General features: G+C 39.2%; 1 protein-coding gene across 1 annotated transcript in view; it reads right to left on the reverse strand.

Annotated features, from left to right (window-relative positions):
• Positions 1 to 24,176, reverse strand: part of LOC131948997 (uncharacterized) — a 245,209-nt gene that overhangs the window by 50,840 nt on the left and 170,193 nt on the right. The window contains exon 3 of the mRNA XM_059310747.1: positions 6,607 to 6,754. Within this exon, the coding sequence (XP_059166730.1) occupies positions 6,607 to 6,754 (148 nt within the window). The remainder of the gene's footprint in view (positions 1 to 6,606; positions 6,755 to 24,176) is intronic.

A 24,176-nucleotide genomic window follows, 5' to 3' on the forward strand; every position in this document is an offset into this window, starting at 1 on the left:
AGCCCCATCCGTTACTGAAATTTTTCTTAAAATAAAAAAAAAAAAAGTAAGAAAAAAAAAAAAAAAAAAAAAAAAAAAAAAAAAAAAAAAATGTAAAGAGTTTTCTTGTTGCTAAATCGATTCTTCTTAGCCAGAAACAAAACACAAGTACTGAATTTTAACGAAGCAGAAAAAAAAAATGTTTTTAACGAACCATTTTTTTTTCTTCTACAGCTGATGGGCCCAAAACCCACCTACAGCGTAAACCCATCGAGTATTAAGTTCCACCACACGACAACAGCGACGTATTGATTCGGTTTGAAACTTGAGAGGAAAAAATCTACATATCTTTTGTTCTGTCTTTGAATTTCGAATGAGCTGCTTTTCTTTTTTTAATCCGGTTAAAATATGTCTTCGATGTGAGGCATATTTAAAGGTTCGTGGGACGCGAGTCAAGTTTCTATAACGCGAATAGCGTCTTGACAGGTGAGGGGTTTTTTGACATGCTAAACAGCTTGCGAATAAATCACGTTGAAATCGTGGGTGGGTTGGGTGTGGGGTGTGACGTGATTTCTGATGGTGTGAGTACCTGCATCAGGTGAGGAAAACGGTTATGTGTCAACAGGTGTGAGTAGAAAATGATTTTTAGACGAAGTAATTTTTTAAACGTAGGCTTTTCCCCCCTGAGAAATAATCTCCAGCGTTAGAAATCTAGACATACGGTCTAGTCTATCAGCAACTTAAGAATATATGTAACGGTTTACCTATATTCCATCATTTAAAAATCTCAGGCTTTTAAAAGTAACTACTGCTGTCTCAACCTCACGATATTTTAGTTACTAAAGATACAGGAAATATTTATTATCTCTTCAGCAATATAACAGTAGCTATTTACAAGTGGTTAAACAATACAAAAGTAGATCCTTGTAATTTGTTGAAATGTGTACCACAGCTGATGTGAATAGTTTCTCCAACAATTCAACAGTACAACTTTACACATTGTTCAACAATACAACAGTAGATTTTTTCAACAATACAACAGTATATCTTTACAAGTTGTTCCACAATACAGCAGTATCTCTTTCAACAATACAACAGTACAATTTTACATGTTGTCCAACAATACAACAGTTATCTTTACAAGTTGTTCCACAATACAGCAGTATCTCTTTCAACAATACAACAGTACAATTTTACATGTTGTCCAACAATACAACAGTTATCTTTACAAGTTGTTCCACAATACAGCAGTATCTCTTTCAACAATACAACAGTACATCTTTACAAGTTGTTCCACAATACAGCAGTAGATATTTCAACAATACAACAGTACATCTTTACACGTTGTTCAACAATACAACAGTAGATTTTCTACAATACAACAGTATATCTTTACAAGTTGTTCCACAATACAGTAGTAGATCATGATCTTCATAACTTGTTCACCTGAACAGCGACGTCGGGCAGAAACGACTACAATGTAATCGATTACATCATCATACCTCGACATCACCAGCGCGGACAGTGTGTGAGACATTGTTTATCACGTCGGTACACCGGGTATTGTAACACAGTATCGTGACAGTTATTTCCACCCAGGACCGGGGAAATTCTTGGAATCGCATTGGACCAGGACCAATCGGACTTGGTCTGATAGAAAAGTTAAAGCCCGCAGCGGTTTCATCACGGAGGGCTTTAGTCTCCGCTTGTTTATCGCGGCGGGGTCTAGTCACGGGGCATCGATTCTTTTGGCTGGTATCGATTCTGTAATCTCCTACTCGAGGTTCAAGTCCAACTGGGCAGATTATGGTGATGGTGGGGGGGGGGGGGGGGGGGGGGGGGGGAGAGGGGTATAATGTTTTGTGAGGGTGGGTGGGTGGGTTAGATTTTGCTGGTGGGGTACGTAGGGGGTATACTGTGTTGTGATGGTGGGTGGAGGAGTTTGTGTTAAGGACAAACAGTGAGGCATGTATATAATCATAAAAAATAATAATTGAAAAGTGCAACATATAACTACAGTTGTGAATTTAAGAAGTTTAACGTTTGGAGAGAATATCTTGACAAAATGGCCGCCGGCTTGTCCTATAAACTGTCAAGATTTCGTTTAAAAAAATTCTCATCGCTTTGATTTAGAAGTAACGAGAACTAACCTCGAGCATGATGGGTAATTAAAATGCTCCTTTAGGGTATACGCTGAGCTTGAGACAGTCGAAGTGCCCAAAAAGTAGCCAGTCTAAAAGTCCATGCCGGAGGCAATGTAAACCCTAAGACAACCTAAACCCGAAGACAACCTAAACCCTAAGACAACCTAAACCCGAAGACAACCTAAACCCGAAGACAACCTAAACCCCAAGACAACCGAAAACATCATAACAATTCGAATGCTCGAGAAATCTAAAAGCTCAAATCTTGTGCAGTCTAAAAGCCCTATACAATTTTAAATTTCGAGAAATCTAAAAGCTCATTACAATCGAATAGCCCATGACGGAATTGATCAATTTGTCAGCAGTTAAAAAAATTTTCATACCAGAACTTCAACCTCGTGTTTGTGTGTCGACGGTTTATCAAGCAAACGATAAAGTTTGAATTGGTCTTCTCTGCCACATTGCATGTTTGGGATCGCAAAGAATGAAACAGTTAAAAAAACGAGCTCATGTCAAGTTGTTCTGATGTTGAATAACCCCACAATCTCATCTGGCGTCGGGGGAGCTGGGCTAAATCCCTATCATACAGCCATAAACTCCGATGATTATGTCACGGGGATCACGGCGAGTCGGTGTGATCACAGATCACGTGGGTGTTGGCCTGGGGTGATCACGTGATGGAACTCGCGGCCATAAATCACGTCACCGTCTGCTGGTGCCATCCTCTCGTCTGCTGCTCCGGTCTGATGATCATCGCAGACTTAAATCAGGAACAAATTGGACGTCGAATCTCGCAATAATATATAGATTTCGCATTCTACGTAGATCCATGTTGGATCCAAATGTACTAGAAAGAAAAATTAATAAAGGAACAGTCTAGGTATTGAAGTTTATCCAAAAATAAAATCTTTACTAATGTGATTTTCAATGATTTAAATGAGTTCAGTGATGTTCTTTCTTCGAGTGTACTTACTAATACTACAAACCCTTTTGTAGAGTAAGAAAGTGATTTTATATAACCGAACTTTATATTTGTGTAATTATAGTAGAAGACTGCGGAAAAATCTGTCTAAAGAAGTTGTTCTAGAGTAAAGTTCCGCGTGTGGTCACACATAGCGAAAAATTCCGAACTCCCGATTTTCATCGGGCGCTATTTTGTAACAGTTTCACACAGAAACAAACCGAAAGTACTTTATTACTCCACTGCCATTCTACTCTAATATGCATGGGTTATTTTGTATTCATACGCATAGTATTTGAGATATTCATGTTTTAGTAACGAACCTCCTTGTGATCTACTTTTCCCCCCCTTTTTTTTGCCTGTGGTCACCTGTCCCTGCTTGTGATCACTAGCGTATTTTTTACGTTTTGATCCAATTTTAATAATTGAAATAAACATTTTACTCATTTAAACGTGTTGATGATTGTATAATTAATTAATAGATTTGCAAAACCAAATAATAACACGTTAATTAAATTTATTAACTACAAATTACGGATGACCCAGTGATGACTCAAGGGACGCAACTATTATAATCATAACAAAGGGACGTAACAATCACTAACAAGACAAAACGTAACATTTGCTTCGATTGGATTGTATGTAGAGACACAAACTAGATTTAGAAGAAGTAGATGATTAAAATAATTTAAAACAACAGAAAAAAATAGAAATTATATAGGTTCTAGACTTAGCTTGAAATATAGAGCATCTAGATCTAGGCTAGTCTAGCTCAAGTCATTGGTGACCACAGCGAGGGTAAAACACAAAAATCGTTACCCCAGCTGTGATCACCCCCATTTCACCACTAAGATTCTTTTAATAGCCTTAACTACAGTATTTTCAGTGTCCCGCACATAAATAGAAGCTATTTATAGTTAACCTAGTTATAAAAAGCTTTGATTGGTTGGTTTTATTCATCTCATCCGGGACCTAGTGCTTTTCATACGGGGGAACTAGAATCGCCTACGACGTCATACCTCGAAACTTGAAAATTTAAAAACTCATCTTTCAGAAGGAGGGAAACAAAAGAATTTGACCTGGATATATTTAGAAATGGACATGTTTACAGCAGATATTGGTAGTTTCGTATAAAACATCCAAACAAATATTATACGAAGCCATAAACAGGAATGTGACTACACCGTGGTTTTGACCACACGCGGAACTTTACTCTAGATCATCAATTATGACGTCAAAGCTGACCTTCCAAACAGGGGCGATAACTAAAAGAATGATCTTTAAAAACAAGGGCAATAATCGTATAAAAAGTGGCAATTAATTAGCGCTTAGCTGTGGTTTATGGCGCGATACTGTAAAGGAGGATTGGAGTTAAACGCCGGCTCAAGGCCACTTCTTCCAACCGGTTCTGACTCATTCAAAAACACAACCGGAAAAATAAAATGAAAAACATGCCACGGCTAGTAAAACTTGATCGAGGCATTTTAAACGTCAGATTATTCATCGCTTTGTCTTAATGCTTTTTAACTTAAAAAAAAAGGAATTGTGTATACTCGTAAGAGCTTTGTTTTCTATGTTTAAAGTAAAACAATTCTTCAAATTGTTTTTGACAGTAAGAAGCACTTATCTTTGATAAGTCAAGAACAGTTCATTGAATTTTGGGATTTGAGTACGCCCGAGAAGAGTTGCTGAAAATTGTCCCAAAACAACTGAAGGTGATTTCTTTAAAATCACGAGTGGAAATTGTTAAATTGTAGGATTATTGTTGGAAATAACGTGGCTTTTATCTTTATGAAGGTGTGAGAAGTCTAGACAACAAATCAATGGCCGTAACTTTGAAATTGAGATCGTTAAGAGGAATTGAGGGAACAAAAAAAAACAACAAAGAAGTTAATTGGGGAGCTTGTGAATTTTTCCCCATGCATCAGTGAACATGGGTTTGATGTTAATTAGAAAAAAAGTTATCTTCAAAGAAATAGAAATAACAGTGTCCATCCCCCCCCCCCCCCCCCCCCGACCCTTACTTCAAATGAAAGTTATTTTTACTGCTGTCTAGGTCAACGTGAACATTGGGTTTAGTGTTTAGTTTACTTGGTGAATAGGGGAGGCGGTGGGGGGGGGGGGGGTATGTCAAACTTGGTCTTTTGAATATATGGTGGGAAGAGGCGTGTAACAGAGGGAGGGGGAGGGGAGGGGGATGAAGGGCGAATCTAACTCTGAACATGCAAAATCTCAAATCTACGATGTGTTCCGAGAAGTGTTGTGATAATAGCTGTATTGTTCCGTGACCTGGTTAGAACATCTGAGACTTTCAGCATTGTCAGCTTCAAATATTAGTTCCACAACATAGGTAAACAAAAGTGTAGAATACGGTGATAGAAAAGATGTTACAGCTATAGCCAGACGGGATTCGAACCCGCCACTCCACAACTCCAAATAACCACGTTTAACGTACTTATAGTGCAGAAGTGTAATGGACCGCCCACTCCACTTTCTGTACTTCTGGTGGGATTACGACTGGATTTATAAGTATAGTGTTGTGTTTGTTGACTTATCTACTTTAAACTTACGCTTGTTTCTCCTCTGAGCTTGGCTCACGGCCGTGGCAATATCAAAACTTAATTAGTTTATAAACCAACCAATCGATAGCCAATATCGGCGGTTATTTTTGTTAGTCACGGGGAGGAACCCACGTGTGCAGATTTTAAAACCCGTTTTAAAACCAAGGTGAATATCGGCCCTCGATGAGTGTACTGATTGATCGGCGGGTCGATTGATTAGTTCTACGAGCAGTTACAGAGATCAAAGCCCTGACATGGCGTGGTGGGCAGATAATTAATTGATTGATCGGTCAGGGTATAAAGAAAATCGATTTTAAAAAAAAAATGTACTGTATCAAAAAGTGGATTTAATGACACAAAAATAATGGCACGTTCGCTTAGATTAAATTTGATTTAAAGCTACAAAGCTTATTTACGAAATTCTGATTTTTTAAAAACAGAAGTCAGTTTCATATTGTAACAAAGCTTTTTTTTTTTCAAAAAAAGAAGTCAGTGCAGACTTGAATATATATAAATATTTATGACAATTTATTAACGAATTAAATTAAATAATACTTGAGAATACAAGAGTAGTTTAGTTTAATTTGGGGAGAACTGGGACAATGTATAGAAGTAAAATATGTTTTAGGGAATTAAAGGAAAATATGTTTTAGGGAATTAAAGGAAAATATGTTTTAGGGAATTAATGTAATACATGTTTTGGGGAACCGAAGTAAAATATTTTGGGGAACTGAAGTAAAATATGTTTTGTCAGATGGAAGTGAAATATATATTAGGACGCCAGTAAAGGGTTATAGGCAAAGTAATCAAAATTTTACACACTGCCCTCACCCCAATTGTCACATGTCACAATACGCCAGTCCCCCTACCCCCCCCCCCCCCATACCCTTGCACTGATGACCCCTCCACAATACTGCTCCCCCCATTCAACTCATTCAACTGACACAGGTGAGTGACTTACCTGTTGAGCAGCAGGTACTTGCCCTTGCCGTCGTGGCTGATGCAGTGGCCGTAGGTTGAGATGTTGTGGGCGTGGATCTCAATGTCCCTGACGCCACTCTGGTACCACTTCCCTCGCCAGGCCTCGGGGAATGTGCACTGTTTGGCGTCTGCAAGTTGATCAAAACAATTTGTTAACCTGTTGTTTGTTGTTTTTTGCTTTTTTTTTGTTGTGTTTTGTAAGTTAATATTGAATAAAATATTTTAACTAGATGCATGGAGATGCGAATAGAAGATGTTAGTCTGAACAGGAAAATAGATTTTCCCATCCTACATTCCCCCCCCCCCCCCCCCAATATATCTGGCGTAGGTAGGACGAACACATAGGCCATTACTTCTCTATTATAATGAACGAGCCGACCCGCTGCGTATCATACGCCGCTATTTAGTTGTTTTTTTTTCTACTTTTCAGTAATTTATAATTTGTGAATTCGACAGTACCAATGCTGCCATTGAAAATATTTGCTTAAAAACACTACCCCCCCCCCCCCCCCCCCACGTGAAAGCAGCCTCCTCTTAGTTACCTCCTCTAAGTTTAAAATCGTTTCAAACTAAATTATCTGCCCCTAATAGCCGTCACCAAACCCGTCTCTGTGATTGTAAAATGTAAACAGAGTGAACACAACTCACCAGACAATGTGGGGGCGGGGTGGGGGTGGTTGTGATATTGATATAGAGGAAGAGAGGGGACTGTAAGGCGATGTTGCAGCTTGTTTTCTAACGGCTCGAAGAAGAGAATTATATATATAGATGTAGTATGTTGCCTACACACATCTTGACTGTAAATGAAGTTGTTACACGTGCACTTTTAAATGGCTATGTGTAGTAAGTATTAAGTTGTATGCGTGTGTGGAGATGTGGTATAGTGGTATGTGTTGCGGGAGTGTTCAGTATTGTGAAGTGTTACGTATTCTCTGGGCGTATCGTGGTACGTGTTGTGTAGGAGTTTTAAGCATTGTATTACATATTCTGTAGGGGGAATGTATTGGATATTTGTTGTAGGGGTGGTAAGTACTGTGAGTATTAAAATTTTTTGTGCCGTAGGAGGTGGTGAGTATTTTTGTGAGGGACAGGTGTTGTGTGGGTGGGATTTTGTGAGGGGTTAGTGTTGTGTGTGGGTGGTAACTGTTGTCCACGCAATGAGTACGTTATATGTGCACAAAAGTAAACATATAGCGTGAGTGCGTGGGCTGTGCGTGTGTGCGGCCCATTCTGTAAATCCCGAACAACATGGATATAATTGTTGCTTTATTTCATTCATATCGCTCGAATCGTATACGCTTTAGAAACTCTTTTTTTTTTATCAACAAGACAGCGATATCAGGGAGGAATAAATTCGGGGAAAAATAGGAGTTAATATCTTATTCTCTCCCTTTGAACCTTGGAATGTTCATGTACAAGCTAGCCCGCGTGGAATAAGGGTAAAAAAAAAGGTTCGCGAAGACACAAAATACCAAGTTTGTAGAAACGGGCAGGCTAATGGTGAAATGAAACGACGGCAGAAGATGGGTGTGTTGCAGAGAGGAGCGAAGGATGGGGGGGGGGGAGTGAGAGAGATTTATTAGAGAAAACAGAGAAATGGAAAGTTTAAGGAGAAGGGAAAAAAATTATTTCTAGCCTTGATCAGGCTTTCATTGGTCGGCTGATACATTGGTTTAAATGTTATTTTGTTGGATGAATGGTTGGCTGGTGTGTGTGTGTGTTCGGGGGGGGGGGGGGACGGGGGGGGGGGACTGAGTCAGACGAAACTTTGGTGAAGAAAAAACAAATCTATTACAGTGGAATGGCAATTCTTAGATATTTTGGCTAGACAGGGTAAAGGGGGATGAGAGAGATTAAATACTGTGAACCCTGATTTGAGGGGGGGGGGGGGGGGGAGAGATTAAATATGGTGGCGATTGATTGGTTTGTCCAGTGGATCAGGTTCATGTCTAATTGTATCAATATGTGGGCCTACAGTTTAGTACATTAATGTTACATTCACAACCAAACTGGCGCACAGAGGCCAATACACATTCAGTGTAAAGAAAATGAAATCTTAAAAAAAAATTAATTAATAAAAAAATTAATAAAATTATTTAAAAAAAAAACCAAATAGAAAAATAGTAAATTTGCATCAAGAAGGACAAATGTATAGTTGAGTGGCTATCATCTCGATGTTTTCAGCGCAAGTTCCGGTCACATGGGAGAAATAATATGAAACATGTGAGTAACCTATTACCGATAACTCATGAGCTAGCTCAGGTCAACGCGTTCAAAACCGTGCGATATGAAGCGTCGTCCTATATTTACATTAACACGATAATCTTCCTCACAATTTACACTCATTACATCACTCCGCCGTCCCAATCTTCCTTACAATTTACATTCATTATATCACTCCGCCATCCCTTCAACCAATACATGTCTAGGCCGCCATGGCGTCTCCGAACTATTTTTTGTGGCGCCCTCTTCAAGCAAGGATGTTGGGGGTATTTTATTGTTTGTGTGCAGATATATCGATTGCGTCTTTGAACAAAAAATTGAATGCACATTTTTTTTTTCAAATTGTAAATTGAGAAAATAGTGTAATGTAAACGAATCGATATTTTTTGGGTTAGCTAAACAGACATATAATGTTGAGAAAATGTTGGATTGGACGAAATAAAAAAAAAACAGGGTTAGGGTTGAGTTTCTTAAGAGGATACTCGAGTTATTGGTATGTCCTATATTTGTAACAACTTATATAGAACATCAAATCGTCGAGTTGATCTGGCATCCCATGTACGTCACAGGCGGTAGCCATTGTTGAAATGCGGGTAAAAATAAAAGCTTTATTAGAGAAAACTTTACTTGTGAGATATAAGAAGGAGGAGGGGAAAAAAACAACAAAGGATACAATTTAAATCCTGATATTGAGTTACAACTGGTGTTGGATTACATTCTCTTGTTGGAGTAGACATTTACGTATTGATTAATTAGAGTACAGCAAGTTGCTTCTTGTGATGCTAATTAAGCTAAAGATACCGGGAAAAGGCTAAACATGACGTCATCATTCGACTCAACAGAAACAATTTTTTTTTTAAATTAAAAATTTTAAAGCATCTTTTTAGAAAAGACAATTTTTAAAAGAAAAGAATAAACATGATATTCAACAACCAACTAGTAATTAGGGTCTTGTGATTAGCATTAGAAGCAGGAAGTATAAATGTAGGAGGAATTTGGATTAGTCCGTTTATTTTGGACTCTTCTTCTTCGTTCTTTATTTTAGTGTTGGAAGGGACTCCCTCTCACACAATTAAGTATACAGGCCATTAACTCCGATTTCAGCCTGCTTTTCTTTTTCGATTTGCTTCCATAGCAAACTACAAGTTAGCAGTTATTTGATTTTAGAGTTGTCTCTCCCAGAGGGTTCGAACTCGAGACTTTTCGGGTTGGCAACCATGAGCTTTACCGACTCGACCACGCCGACTCCTGTGTATTTTGGACAATTATGGAATTCATTAAGACAAGAGTCGACATATTTGGAGTAAAGTGATAAGATAGCCACGACTGAAAACAAGAAACAAGATGGAAGCCATAGCCTAGTGCCTTTGTCTATTTTTAGAAAGTCACAAGATTCAACACACAAGATGGTTTTAAGATTAGATATTAGACAAATTCGTGATAAAATTTGAAAAATAAAAATAATTAAAATTCTCCAACTGGTCAGCAACATACGCATCCAAAGCGCTAATTAATTACATACATAGACATGCCTGCAGGCATTTTATTCGAGTGACCTTGACTGTTATAATACTTGCAAATAAAAACAAAAACAAAAACCACATTTATAAAAGACCTATTTGTTTCCTTAATATTTCACATGAAATTTAGAAATCCTTTTGTAATTAGCAATCATCCTCGAAAATCTCAAAACTAGAAAATGGAGAGAGATAAAAACAAATCCCTTAGAAACGTGTATAAATATATAATGTGCCAGGTTTCGTCCAGGTTTTCGTGTTAGCATCAGCCAAACTGGCCGGGAATATCAGAACTAATTAGGGAGTTTTTTTCTCAAACGCAGGGAACACTTGCTCCAATGTTAGCCCAGCAAAAAGGAGAATTCTCTCAATCTGTGGATAACAAGCGTCCACATAATGCATCTTTTAAGTGCCGCGTTATCATTTTCATGGTGGGAAAACCTGACCTTTAAGCCGTGGCGTTACTGCTATGGACATGAAAAATAATGTTAAACTACCCGTGCGTAAATATAAATCGCGTTGTTAACTTTTCACAACATTTCGATAAATAGCTTTATTTGTTTCCTACGGTTCCGTAACGAAGCAAACATGGCTGTTTTTGTTTTACTTTTATTTTCTTGTTCTGTGTTGTAAAAGCGCAATATATTTTTATTTCGACGAAGCACTTTAATAGTATGATGAAGTATCTTTTTATCAGATATTTTTATTGTGCCGTGTATGTTCCTTTTGGTCAATGTTTTCATTGTAAAACACGTTTTATAAACACGGTTATTATGTTTTCCACTGTATATACACGTGGCACATGTTATTGGTATCACGGCAAGTTCCTAGGTGTGGGCCTCCAAGTGTCATAGTTTCTCGTTCACCTTGTACAACCGCTACTGGTCACAATGTCGGATTTCGCTGCTAGTCAATTATTAATCAAATTAGGAAATATCTTTCGGTCCCGCGCATTGGTCTCACATCTTGGTCTCATGATTTTTATAGGACTTGGTCTTTTTTTTTTCACTTGTTGGTCTCACCTAGCAGTCGTGAGCGGAGTGGTCGGGTGTAAGAACGCACGACTGTAGCCTGAAAGTATCGAGTTTGATTCTGAGCTCGAGTCCGTAGGACGTCCCTTAGTCCACTTAGCTCATGTTAGGGAAGTAAAGGCGGCTGGGCATAGCGCTGAACATAATATCCCATCGTATGTTTGAGCATATGTTCACTTCAACTGCCCCATAGTTCGCCAGGTCCTATAGGGTAATTTTACTCAACAGTCTCAACAAAATAATGGTCCCACCTTTCTCACCAAATGGTCCCACTTGTCGGTCTCACCAAATGGTCCCACCTGTCGGTCTCACCTAATAGTCTCACCTGTGGCTGCTACATTGGTCTCACGATAATTAGTCGTGATCAATTGAACCAAATTTTAATCCCACGCGTCATAAAAGCTTTTCCGCACCTTTTAGCGGAGATTTCCCATTTACGGAACTTTTAATTTAAAAATATTCCCGATAACTAATTAAATCTTTCGTCCCGTCCATTACCTGGTTACTCTTGTGATGAAACAAACCAACTTCATTTTCATTAAGACGCTAATTACTTCTGATGGCTACAATAATGACTGCAGTCAAAAATATTGAAATAACCATCTTGAGACATTCGAGAAAAAAAAACAATGTTGAAATGTGCTAATGTGTTCAAGAAGAACAAGAAAAGAAGCGAAACTAAAAACAAGAAACAAGATTATGGCAAAAAATGAAGTGCTTTTGACACAACGTAATCAAAATTTACTTAGATGGAGATAAAATAATCTGAGAATATCCATAACCAGGCTTTTAATGGATAATTCATATTATGTCCCTTAGCGAAGGAATTATGTCCCTTAAAGAAGGAATTATGTCCCTTTATGAAACAGCACGTATTGGGAAATTCCTAAATACGAGGTCACGAGGGTTCGATCCTCGTTTTCAAATTTTTAAAATCTTTCCTCGGCGCGCGAAATTTTTTCATCCCGCGAAACAAAATGTTACTGTCATTCGTAATTAGTGTTGTGACGTAAAAACGATTTCAGGGGAGAAAACTGCGCAGGTTCAACAAAATATTTAACTCAATTTCATCCCGGGTATTTCCCCCTCTCTGTTTGCCTAATACAGTAAATGGGTGTTCGTCCATTTTTCATTCCCCTACAAATATCCTTTTTTTTTATAATCTGTGTTTCAGCTATAAAAAAAAAAAAAAAATTCGAAAATATTCCCGTCCAACTCCCTAACCTAATTTGTGTCCATTAACGTCCTTTGCGTCTTCTCATTAGTGCCCAAACGATGTGAAAAGTATCAAAACGCTAGAAATCTTTTGAAAAAAAAACGCCTAATTGGGAGAAACAGTGAGTTATCCCCCTTGTCCCTGGACCTGGAACCCTGGCTTCCGGGCAAGACTTTGGAACAAGGACAACAGCAACGCCATCATCCACGGCTGCTTGGACTTTTAATTATATTTTCTCACAAGACGTGAGAGTTATCCGCCCCTGGGCCCAGACATCTACCTCTATCAGGGCGTGCAGCGGACGATAAAGTGATTGGAGAATTTCATTTTCCCGCGCCAAAATAACCGCTCAAGGCTACTCTGTTGTTGTTGTTGTTGTAGAATATACTGAAACATTTGTATCCATCGTGTGTGAAAGAAAGTCTTGCTAAATATGAGCATAAATCATTAGTGTAGATATTCCAAAATAATTGCAGGTATCACTTATGTAAAAAATCTACCGAGATATTTGTGAAGGTCTTTCGAAACATTTTTTTAGAAAGATCGTCCCCAAATGTTTAAACCAGATTTTGTTGTTTGAAAATCGTACTTGAATATTTACAGGCATCTTTTGTTGTAGAAAATCATGCCTAGTTATAACAAACCAAAGTAGCAAAATGTGTTGATATCTATAACGAGAAGCATTCACTACTCATCGCCTAAAATTTGGACAACTGCTCTAAATTTCTAAGTAAACAGCGCACAATTTAAAAACAAATCTAGAGGCAAATATTCAGGGTTAATAGACTGCTTTTTAGTAAACCCGAACGGTAATTATAAAAGTTATGTTTTTTCTTCAATAAACAACGTTAGACAAGAGTTCAAAACTTTAAGAATTTGTAGGAATTTAAATAGAAAATATATACTTTTACCAGTGCCCCCCCCCCCCCCCCTCCCCCCCACACACACGATGAAAAATATCTGAGAAATCCACGTAAAGAGACGCACTCACGCTTATGTCAACTAATACGAACACACGTACACAAACATACGCACATACACACACACACACACACACGCAGAAACACATGCACAAAACACCCCTCAAACAGAGCTGCCTTGTTCCGTGTCTTTAAGGCGCAATAATGTCGAAGGCAGCGTTTCTATTGAGTTATCTAAACTGGCATCAATATGAGGTGTCAGCCGTTTAGAGCCTCAGCTGTCCCTGAAGTTTCACCCCCCCCCCCCTCTTCAAGCGAGGGGTGTGGGGTGGGGGAGATCGTTTCATAAGAATCCCCTGTTTGCCGGTATAACAGGCTCCATTCGGTCAGGAACGTTTGGATGGTAGTCGAGTTCCCATCTCGGAACTGAAGACAGAAGGCCCCGACAAAAGGGGGCCATTGTCTAGCCTTGACAGGGGCCGCAATCATGGCGTCATTGAGCTGGGGTCGTTCTTGACGAGGCGCCCCTCATAGTTTTTTTTTTTTTTTTTTTTTTTTTTTTTTTTTTTTTTTTTGGAGACTGACAGGCATTGACGTAATCTTCCTGGCAATTTTAAATTCTGTGTTTTTAAAATCCTCGTGCAGGCTTCAAAGACACGTTTAAACACTCGCGGTGTCACGGTGACACTGAGGGCTACCAGAAGTCGCCTCTGACGACTAGTCGTATCTCTTTCCTTCAGGAGATTCGATGACCCCATTTAAGGTTGGGGAGGGGGGGGGCGGCTGTGATGGGTTAGTTGTGAAGATGCATTTACATTTTCTATGTAAACAATTGTAATTGAAGTTATTTCAAAGTAAGGTAATGTAAAACACTACGGAGAAATGATTATTATAACTGTATTGTTGAGCTACTTCATTTTTTTAAATATTTTATTTGCAAAAAATAAAATTCTACTTTTCTATTTTGTATACATGAAGCCACGAAAATGCTAGTGCAGATAGGCCAAACCAATTTCAAGATCTCGTCCAACGGATTTCTGTTTGTTAAAAAAATAAAGTATTTATTTAAATGTAATTTTGTACCGGCTAAGTCAAGACCCCCTTAGGGACTCTATCTTATTTGCGTCTTCCATAGCGAAGCCTTGTGTCAGAGCCCCCCCCCCCCCATACAGAAAGACAAGGTAGAAGAAACAAGACGTCACCCCCCCCCCCCCTCTCTACTGGGGCTAATTCCTGTCTTACTGGCATCGTCTCAGATTTGCGGGCCACGGGCACCCGGGACATCCCCACTGATTGACGCGCCTTTGATTGGGTGTCGATGCCAGGACAGCGCATGCGCAGCCGGATATCGCAGCGCCGCCATGTTGCGAGAGGAAGTGGGGGTGGGGGGGGGACAAGCCGAGAGAAGAGAGATATTAAGGGATTTACTTATTTGCTCTTTCTCTTGGCGATCTGTCGGGAACTTGAAGGCTCGTAATGCCAAGGAGTAAAGGGGGGGGGGGGAGGAAAGATCACTGCCGGAAAATATAATACAAGGGACATAATGCATGAAACCTATTGCAGGGAAACAACTCACACCGAGGTAATTCTGTGCTGAATATAACTTGCTAGTTTAAAACCACACGTTAAGATTGAGTTGTGGTTTTTTGAACCCTATCCCCAGGTGGTGCGGATGGATTTATTGCCTAATTTTAATTATCATCCAAACAATAATAGATAACAATATTTAAAAAAAATCGCAATTAGGGCCAATTAAATGGAGGAGAAAAAGAAATTTGATACCGAATAAAAATTATGATGTTAATTTTAAAAATTATACGCCGGTAATAAAATTTAATTACGATTACTAGCGGACGAATACGGGATGATAGGGATTAGGATAATTGTTTTAAATCGCTTGTTTTTTTTCATCGTTTACTAGATCTAAATGACTTTAAATTCATAAAAAATATTTTATGCAAGATTTTGAATTATTTGTATATATAAAATATTTTAAAAATAAAATGTGTACATGAGTTGTGTTTGTTTTCTGTCGAGAAAAAAAAACAACTTGTTTTTCGGTAGAGATAAGATGTTAAAGTTTTTTTCTAATCCTCGTTTGTTTAATGATTTTGAGGTACAGCGGGGACAGATACATGTAGTTGTACAACAAGAACTTTGGATTTTACACGACGTTTTACCGTATGTAATGTTATCCCGGCACATAGCACTCACGCACACTCTAGGTGCTCACAGTTAAAGACGACAGCAGTGTAGTCTGTCAAAGCGTTAATTTGTTTTTGAATGTAAGTGGTATACAAAGGTGGGGAACCGAAGGGAACAAATTGGACGATATGTCAGCCAGTGAACGGTACCAGCTATGGGTGGTAGGCGATGGACAGGTTACCTGTTTATTGGCTGAAGTGGGGGGAAGGTTAAAAACTGATGAGGGGGGAGGAGGGCACTACCAGGTGGGTCCTCTCCATGTGTCAATGATGAGGGTAGGTCTTCTAGCTTTGACAATGGAAACAGTGATCGCTAATTTAAAAAAAAGGGGGGTGAGAGAGTACTTGCTTACACCATTGATTACACAACTGTTTACACAATTGATTACACTACTGCGTACAACGCTGACAAAAAGTCATAACGAAGCTAGTCTTTGTTTTCTCTCACACTCTCTCTCTCTCCTATCTCTCCATTCATGCTACTTTATTTCTCTAAACCCTTTTCTCCGTCCGCTCTCTCCTTCTGTCTTTATATTTCTCTCCACGTATTTCTCTCTATCTCTCTCTCCCTTTCAACAACTCTCCCACTCCCTGTGTATCTCTATTTCCCTGTCTCTCACCCCCCCCCCCCCCCGTGTCTGACACAAGAACCTCTGATTCCTTCTCGGACAGCTCATATCGACAACCTGCCAGCTACCCAAGACATCGGTACTATGCTTAGTTCTGATGGTTGGCTTTAATAACGTCACACTTGTCTGGCAAATATTTGTTGCACGGAGATTCTATTGTCAGACTCAGCTGGGTCAGATCAGAATGTTAACAATTTTTTTCTGTTGTTGACAGTGTGCTGTAACATTGATGGGGGGGGGGGTGTTAAATTTAAGGACGGTAGGGTTATAAATAAGTAAAATAAATTATGAGGTAGAGATGCTGCATAGCGTGTACAGGTTACTAAAGAACAATAGTATCATAATTTGGTTTCGCTTAACACAATTGGTCTCTTTGTACAATTTTTGTCTCCAATGAAATTAGCATACCTGCGATTTAAGATAAAATTATTCTACCTGCCTTTTGTAGTAAAATTATTTTACCTGCCTTCTAAAGTAACTGTCTACCTGTCGTCAATGGTTTCACTTTGTAGTATTCATTTCACCTTCAAAGTGTGATTTTAACTTTACTTTTGCCTTACTAACATAACAACATTCGTCTCAACATCACAATTTTGATTTTGATCAGACTTTAAAAACATTCGTCATGATTCACTATCTTGTTCTCACATTTCGACCGAATTTATTTTTAACAACTTCGTCCTGACATTACAGCATTGCTTTCAGTTTAAACCTTCATCCCACTTAAATCACAATTCAAGTCTCACAATAAATCTCAGACCACAACCTAAGGCTCACTTGGAGTCTGCATCACAATATACCTCTCACTTCTAGTCTACACTACAACCTAGGTCTCACTTCGTCTACATTAACCGAAGTCTCACTTATTGTCTATATCATCTGTATGACAACAGAACTTACTACCAGCCTATGTCACAGGCTAAGTTTCACATTTAGTCTCATATCACAAATATAAGTCTCACTTCGTGTCTACATTACAACCTAGCTTACATCTAGGCAACACCGCAACCAGTCTCACTTTAAGTCTCACGTTCCCATCCTAGATGTGCGTACATACAAGTAGTACAAGCAGTTTCACATTGTCTTAAACCTACATGAACAAACGTCTGAGCTCCATCCCCCCCCCCCCCCCCCCACATAAGACACAGCCTTCCCCCACCCCCCTCTACAGGCGCTAATTTCACATTTCATCCTGTTCCCTACCCACCCCCCGGGCCAGCGTCCCTCGTGCAATAATTGGGGTCATTTAGGCCCAAGGTCCGGGGGCCAATCCGGCCAGCATCATTAGGGTATATGGCGCTGGGGTCTAGCGGAAACGATTGTCGCCCTCTAGCGTGGACGGTGTATTGATCTATTTGCGATCCGGCCCCAGGCATCAAAGACTGGGGGGAGAGGGGGACTTTTTTCTGGTTAACTAGTATCTGATAAAATGTACCATAGTTTTCTCTTTAGTCGCCTGTCTGGATTTTTAAACCGACGTTATGGGGATGAGGGAGTTATTATAGACGAGGGGAGGGGAGGGGTATGAATCAGAATCTCTCGGATTAAACGCGAAGGCTATAATTCCGTGATATCGAGAACTGAGATTCGCGTGGAATCCCGGCCTTGAGATTTATTTATCAAACTGCTGATTGGTGTTTAGAAATAGTCTGAAATAGATTATTTTGTACCGGTTACTCGTAGTTGACTATAGTGAGATTAAAAAAAAGATAAAAGCCGGAATTTTCCGGCTGGGTTTATCGAAGTGGTGAAAGTTTGAAAGATTTTAGTATTGTAATCTCGGCCGATGGTATAATTCCGTAATGGCTAATGGTTCTAGTGACGGCTGGTAATGTGCTCGTTTAACGGATTTGAGCGCGAGGATTTTTGTCTCTCTCCTTGTCTTTGTCATTAGTGTAAATTGAAGATTAAAACTTAGTTGGTCAGACGGAAGTGTGAGCAAAAAAGCGTGTGGTTGGCGAGGGTTGGTAGAGGAGAGGCTGGAGAGGTTGCTGGTGAAAACTGTCTGACTTGGTGGCTGGTGTTAGTCAATGGCTGGCTAGTCGCTGAGGATCGAAGTGTCCTAATCTAAATTTATTCACCCGGCTTAATGGCAGAGATAAACATCACTATGGCTGTTTGTCACCCCATTGTTGACCAATGCTAATCATCCCATTATCAACTAATGCTTACATCCCATTATCAACCCATGCTAACCATTCCATTATCAACTAATGCTTACATCCCATTATCAACCCATATAAACCATCCCATTATCAACCCAGGCTAATCATCCCATTATCAACCCATGCTAACCATCCCATTGTCCAATCAAACAACCATGTAATCCACACCTGATAATCATATTATCCAACCTTCCTAATCATTATCCAAAACATCTTACATTCGACTCATTCTAACCATCCCATAATCTTAGCCATCCAATTATTAATCCACCTAATCATCACGTTATCAACCCATCCAAACCACCTTGTTATCCTTATCCACCCAGCCTACCCATCCCATTATCCACCATCCCATTGTTCACCCTGCCTATCCATCCCATGATCCACCCAGCCTACCCATCCCATGATCCACCCATCCCATAATCCACCCAAGCTACCCATTCTATTATCCACCCATCCCATTGTCCATCCCATCCCATGTAATTTCCCTATCATCTCGCTGTGTCTCGCAGATAACGGGATAAAGAACTATCGACCCGAGATATCCCCACCGCCCGGCTTTCACGTTCACGCTGACCACTCCCCCACCCCCACCCCACAACAGCATACCATAGATCGATATTAAAAAATAATTGATTCACCAAACCTTTTATCTTAGCACATTTCTTTACACGCATGAAAACCTGGACGACACAATACCCACAGGTGAGATGCTTCTCTTCAGCAAGACAGATAACAGCTTGTCTTGTTATCGTTCTTTGTTTCATCTTCCGCTTCGAGCCGTGTCGTTTTTCTTTTTTTTTTTTCCTTCCCAGGGGTAAGATGGGATGGGCGGGGCGAGACCGGTCAATAAATCCATAGAACCGGTGAGAAATAATCCGGGATGAAAATCCTGTCTTAGATTCCTGTCACCGCCGGCCGGCCGCGAGTTAATAATAATCTTTATCGACCGGCTAGGGAAGAGCCGGAGACAATGCCGGTAGGTTTTCGACCGGCACAAAGAGACGGTTAATGAACAGGTAAAGAAAGTAGAGGGGAGGTGGTGAGGGAGGGAGGGGGAGGAATCGATTAGAAGAAAGACGGCAGTATCCTGATGATAAACTTCAAAGGTGCGCTTATGCAAATTAGAATTTACGATTGAAGTAAAAAAAAAAGGTTCAAAGGGAGAGAACCGGTATAATAATTAAAGCGGGGAGGTAATCGCAACATGAGAAAACTGCCGAGTTCTAACTCGTAAATCTACACGAGTTGGACGCGACCACTTTAGTGTTTTCGCGCTGCTGGCTGGCACCGAGGCGAGATGAGCGAGGGTTCCATTGGCAGCATCGATTTCGTGCCAACCCTTCCAGGGAAAATAGCATTCTATTACTAGGGGAAAATGGAATATGTAAATATAGCATAGGTTTTTTTTTGTTTTGTTTAAACAGTCAAAAGTTGTATAGGACATTTGGAGTAGATGCAGGTTGCTTTTTGTTTTTTGAGCTGGTTATGTTTTTTGAGTTTAAAAAAAATAGTTATGATCAGTACATGATTGAAGCACATTTTCAATTAAAAAACGACATTATAAATGACATAATGTGTGATACAATAATATTAATGATAATATTGGTGATAATAATAATACTGGTAATAATAATAATAATAATAATGCTGGTAATAATAATAATAATAATAATAATAATAATTATTATTATTATTATTATTATTATTATTATTATTATAATTATTATTATTATTGCAATTTACTACTATTATTATTATCATCATCATCTTATTATTATTATCATTATAATTTTTATTATTAATTATTATTATTATTAATATTATTATCACTATTATTATTATTATAACTTTTATAACAATTATTATTATTACTATTATTATTATTATTACTATTAGGCCTATAGGGCTGGTAAGTAGTTCACCCACCAGTTCTATGACTCATGCAGGTTTTATTGAGCCGTAGAACTGGTTGGTGACCTACTTACTGTGATGACGCAATGTTGCGTCGAAGCCAGGTAGATAGCAGAAATAGGCTTTAGCGTGTTAGTCAGAGGTAGACCAATGAAAATTCAGAGACTGACCGGTCACGTGGTATGGTCAGCTGACCACTGAGGCGTGGGGCAGTAGAGCGATAGGCCAGGAGTTGTTAGGTAGCGGTCAGAGACGGCCGAGAATGTAGATAGTTAGGAGATCATGATTAGCTAGTGAGGTAGAAGGTATTAGATTGTAGAATGTAGAGAACAGTTAGTGTTAGGATTGGTCATGGGAGTGCGTAGTTAGTAGTATAGTGAACAGTCAGTAGCAGAAGTAAATAGTACAGTGTAGACCAGTTAGGTAGAAACTTGAACATATATATCATTTTAATAAAGAACAATTATAGTTGAACTTGAACTGTGTGTTATTGGATTCATTCGTTACCGCTTCCGTAAAAATCCCCACCCTCACAATTGGTGGAGCGCGGGTCGAGTAAGGGAAAGAACGTATATCAGCTACTCATGACGGAGTACGACTTGTGTATTGCTTTCTCTAACTCATCACAACAGCGGGTTTCTTCAACCGGAACGAGTTTGGATTAACAACACAAGGAAACAGTCTACAAGTCCAAAAAGATAAGTACCTTCCAAATTTTTTTTAAACGTTTGGGTTTATACCCGTGCTGGATAGTTTGTACCAGTGGTTTTTCTGCCTTATACATTCTATTGTTACGCACTGTTGCCTTAGTTTTATTTTGACTTTCCTCAACACACACACATACATATACACAACCATGGAGGCAGAGTTTCAATGCTATAAACAGGGCATACCATTAGACAAAACAGGAGAAGAAGTTGAAACATTTGTAGAGAATAAGTTAGAAAACAAGATAGTCAAGATAGTAAGAAATGTCAAGAACAAAAGCAGAGTTAGCGTTAGAATTAGTGAAACTGAAAGTATAGCAAATAGATAACACGCAACTGCCCAAGAACATCAACCCCATGACCAGGAATTTGACCCGGACCGCCCCCACAAATGATTTTGAACAACGGACATAATAGTGAAGTCAAGTCGAGTTTTTGTGTTGATCTAATTAGTCGAGAAAATCGGCGTGAAGTCGATATAGTTGAAGTCGAAGTCAGTGTAGTCAATCTGAAGTCAATTGTGTTATTGAAGTCAGTGAAGTATAAGTCAGAACTGAAGTCAAAGAAGTTATTTGAAGTCAGTCAAGTCAGTCAATAAGTTATTGAAGTCGTAATTGAGGTCATAGTGACGTAGTTGAAGTCATGTTGAAGTCAAAGAAAAGTCTTTGAAGTTATATTACAGTCGTTGAGGTCATAGTAAAGAAGTGAAATCGTCGAAGTTATAGTGAAGTCTTTGAAATCAAAGTGATGTCGTTGAAATCTTTGAAATCAAAGTTAAAGTCTTTGAAGTCATATTGAAATCTTTGAAGTCAAAGTGAAGTCTTTGAAGTCATATTGAAGTCTTTGAAGTCATATTGAAGTTGTTGAAGTCAAAGTGAAGTCTTTGAAGTCATATTGAAGTTGTTGAAGTCAAAGTGAATTATTTGAAGTCATATTGAAGTCGTTGAAGTCAAAGTGAAGTCTTTGAAGTCATATTGAAGTTGTTGATGTCAAAGTGAAGTCTTTGAAGTCATATTGAAGTCGTTGAAGTCAAGGAAAAGTCTTTGAAGTCAAAGTGAAGACGTTTAAGTCGTCTAAGTCGTTGAAGTCGAAGTTAGGTCATTTTAAGTCAGTCAGAGGTCTATGAAGATGAAGTCAGTCGATTTAGTTGTCGCAGTGAAGTTAGTCGTCAAAGAGAATTTAGTCGTCAAGTGAAGTCGAAGTCGGTCAGTGATGTTTATGAAGTCAGTGAAGTAAGTCGTCAAATTGAAATTAGTCGTCATATTGAAATAAGTCAAGATACTGAAGTCTAAAGTGAAGTCAGTCGTTAAATTGAAGTCAGTCGAGTTACTGAAGTCAAAGTGAAATAAGTCAAGTTACTGAAGTCAAAAGTGAAGTCAGTCATTAAGTCAACCAGCCAGTTTAAGTCAAGTCAGAAGTCAGATAGTGAGAGCTGCTCCACTATATGATTACAAGTTGAAATATTGATTTGAATTGGCAGAATATTATTGATATACACTCACATGTCTATTCTTTTTGTGAAGCTATTTCTAAGCTCTAGTAGTGTTTACGTCTATTGAGTTTATTAGGCTTTACAGATTGTTGTTAGATTAGAGTGTACTATTTTTTATTTGGTTATTTTTGTAATGTTATATTTGTAAAGTTATTTTTTAATGTTTGTTATGCCGCCAGACAAATATTCAGCACGTTTAAATTTGGGATTGAGGATTTTAATGGAAGGTACCTCTGTCTGAATACTTGTCTGCGCGGGCACTAAAGTGGTCACGTAAAGCCATTGCTCATAGTCTCGAAATACAATATTTTCAGACCCACTACGCTTATTCAGAATGAGACAAGATGAAGCAGACACTTCAAAGAATGCCGCCACATGAAGCCCTGATTACGTTGAATTACCTGGACAGCGAACGGCCCTGCTTAACAGAGAATTGCCCTGGTCAAGACAGCGGACGCATCACCACCGCTTCGCCCCAACCTGTGGTTGAATAACAGACCGCCAGCTACGTACACCTACGTCGGCACATACAAAGGGTAGACGACCCATCGTCCAAGTTCCCAGCGTCGGAACGTTACGTCATTGTTCGCCACCGCATCAGCCAGCTCTAGTTCATCGTATAACCAGTCTACGTGGACGTCTCAACCAGCGTTGAGATGAGATTGTTGCGTCATCACATTGACCAACGAAGTTACGCATACACCCGCCTCACGGGAATTTACATCAAAACTCGCCACAACCCACCCACCACAGAGGAACGACAACAACTACATAACACTTCCACATACACGTACACTGCTCGCAGAGCCCGTTCAACCAGTTACACATTTTACTAAGATTAGCTCAATGTCAGTACACGACAACCTAGCCAGAACTGAGTTACATATGATTGAATTCACACATACCATAACATAGACATACATTAGCAAGCAGAGACACCAGTCACACCACAAGATTTCAGGAACTAGAACAATGACATTTTTTTTTTCAGGAACACAGACACGAGATTTTATGTTTTTGTAAACTGTGCTGTCCCATTTTGTTTTTGATTTATATGATTGATGTTAGGGATAGAATAGAGTAGTAAGACAGATAGTTGTTGATGTATTAGATTAGTAGCAGACGCTGAAAAATATAATTTGTCAGCTACAGAAAGGGAGGGAGATATGTGATGACGCAATGTTGCGTCGAAGCCAGGTAGATAGCAGAAATAGGCTTTAGCGTGTTAGTCAGAGGTAGACCAATGAAAATTCAGAGACTGACCGGTCACGTGGTATGGTCAGCTGACCACTGAGGCGTGGGGCAGTAGAGCGATAGGCCAGGAGTTGTTAGGTAGCGGTCAGAGACGGCCGAGAATGTAGATAGTTAGGAGATCATGATTAGCTAGTGAGGTAGAAGGTATTAGATTGTAGAATGTAGAGAACAGTTAGTGTTAGGATTGGTCATGGGAGTGCGTAGTTAGTAGTATAGTGAACAGTCAGTAGCAGAAGTAAATAGTACAGTGTAGACCAGTTAGGTAGAAACTTGAACAT

The sequence above is a fragment of the Physella acuta genome, unplaced genomic scaffold, assembly GCF_028476545.2.
Source record: "Physella acuta isolate Inbredline_101_S28 unplaced genomic scaffold, ASM2847654v3 ptg000669l, whole genome shotgun sequence".
In the NCBI taxonomy this organism is placed as follows: Eukaryota; Metazoa; Mollusca; class Gastropoda; family Physidae; genus Physella; species Physella acuta.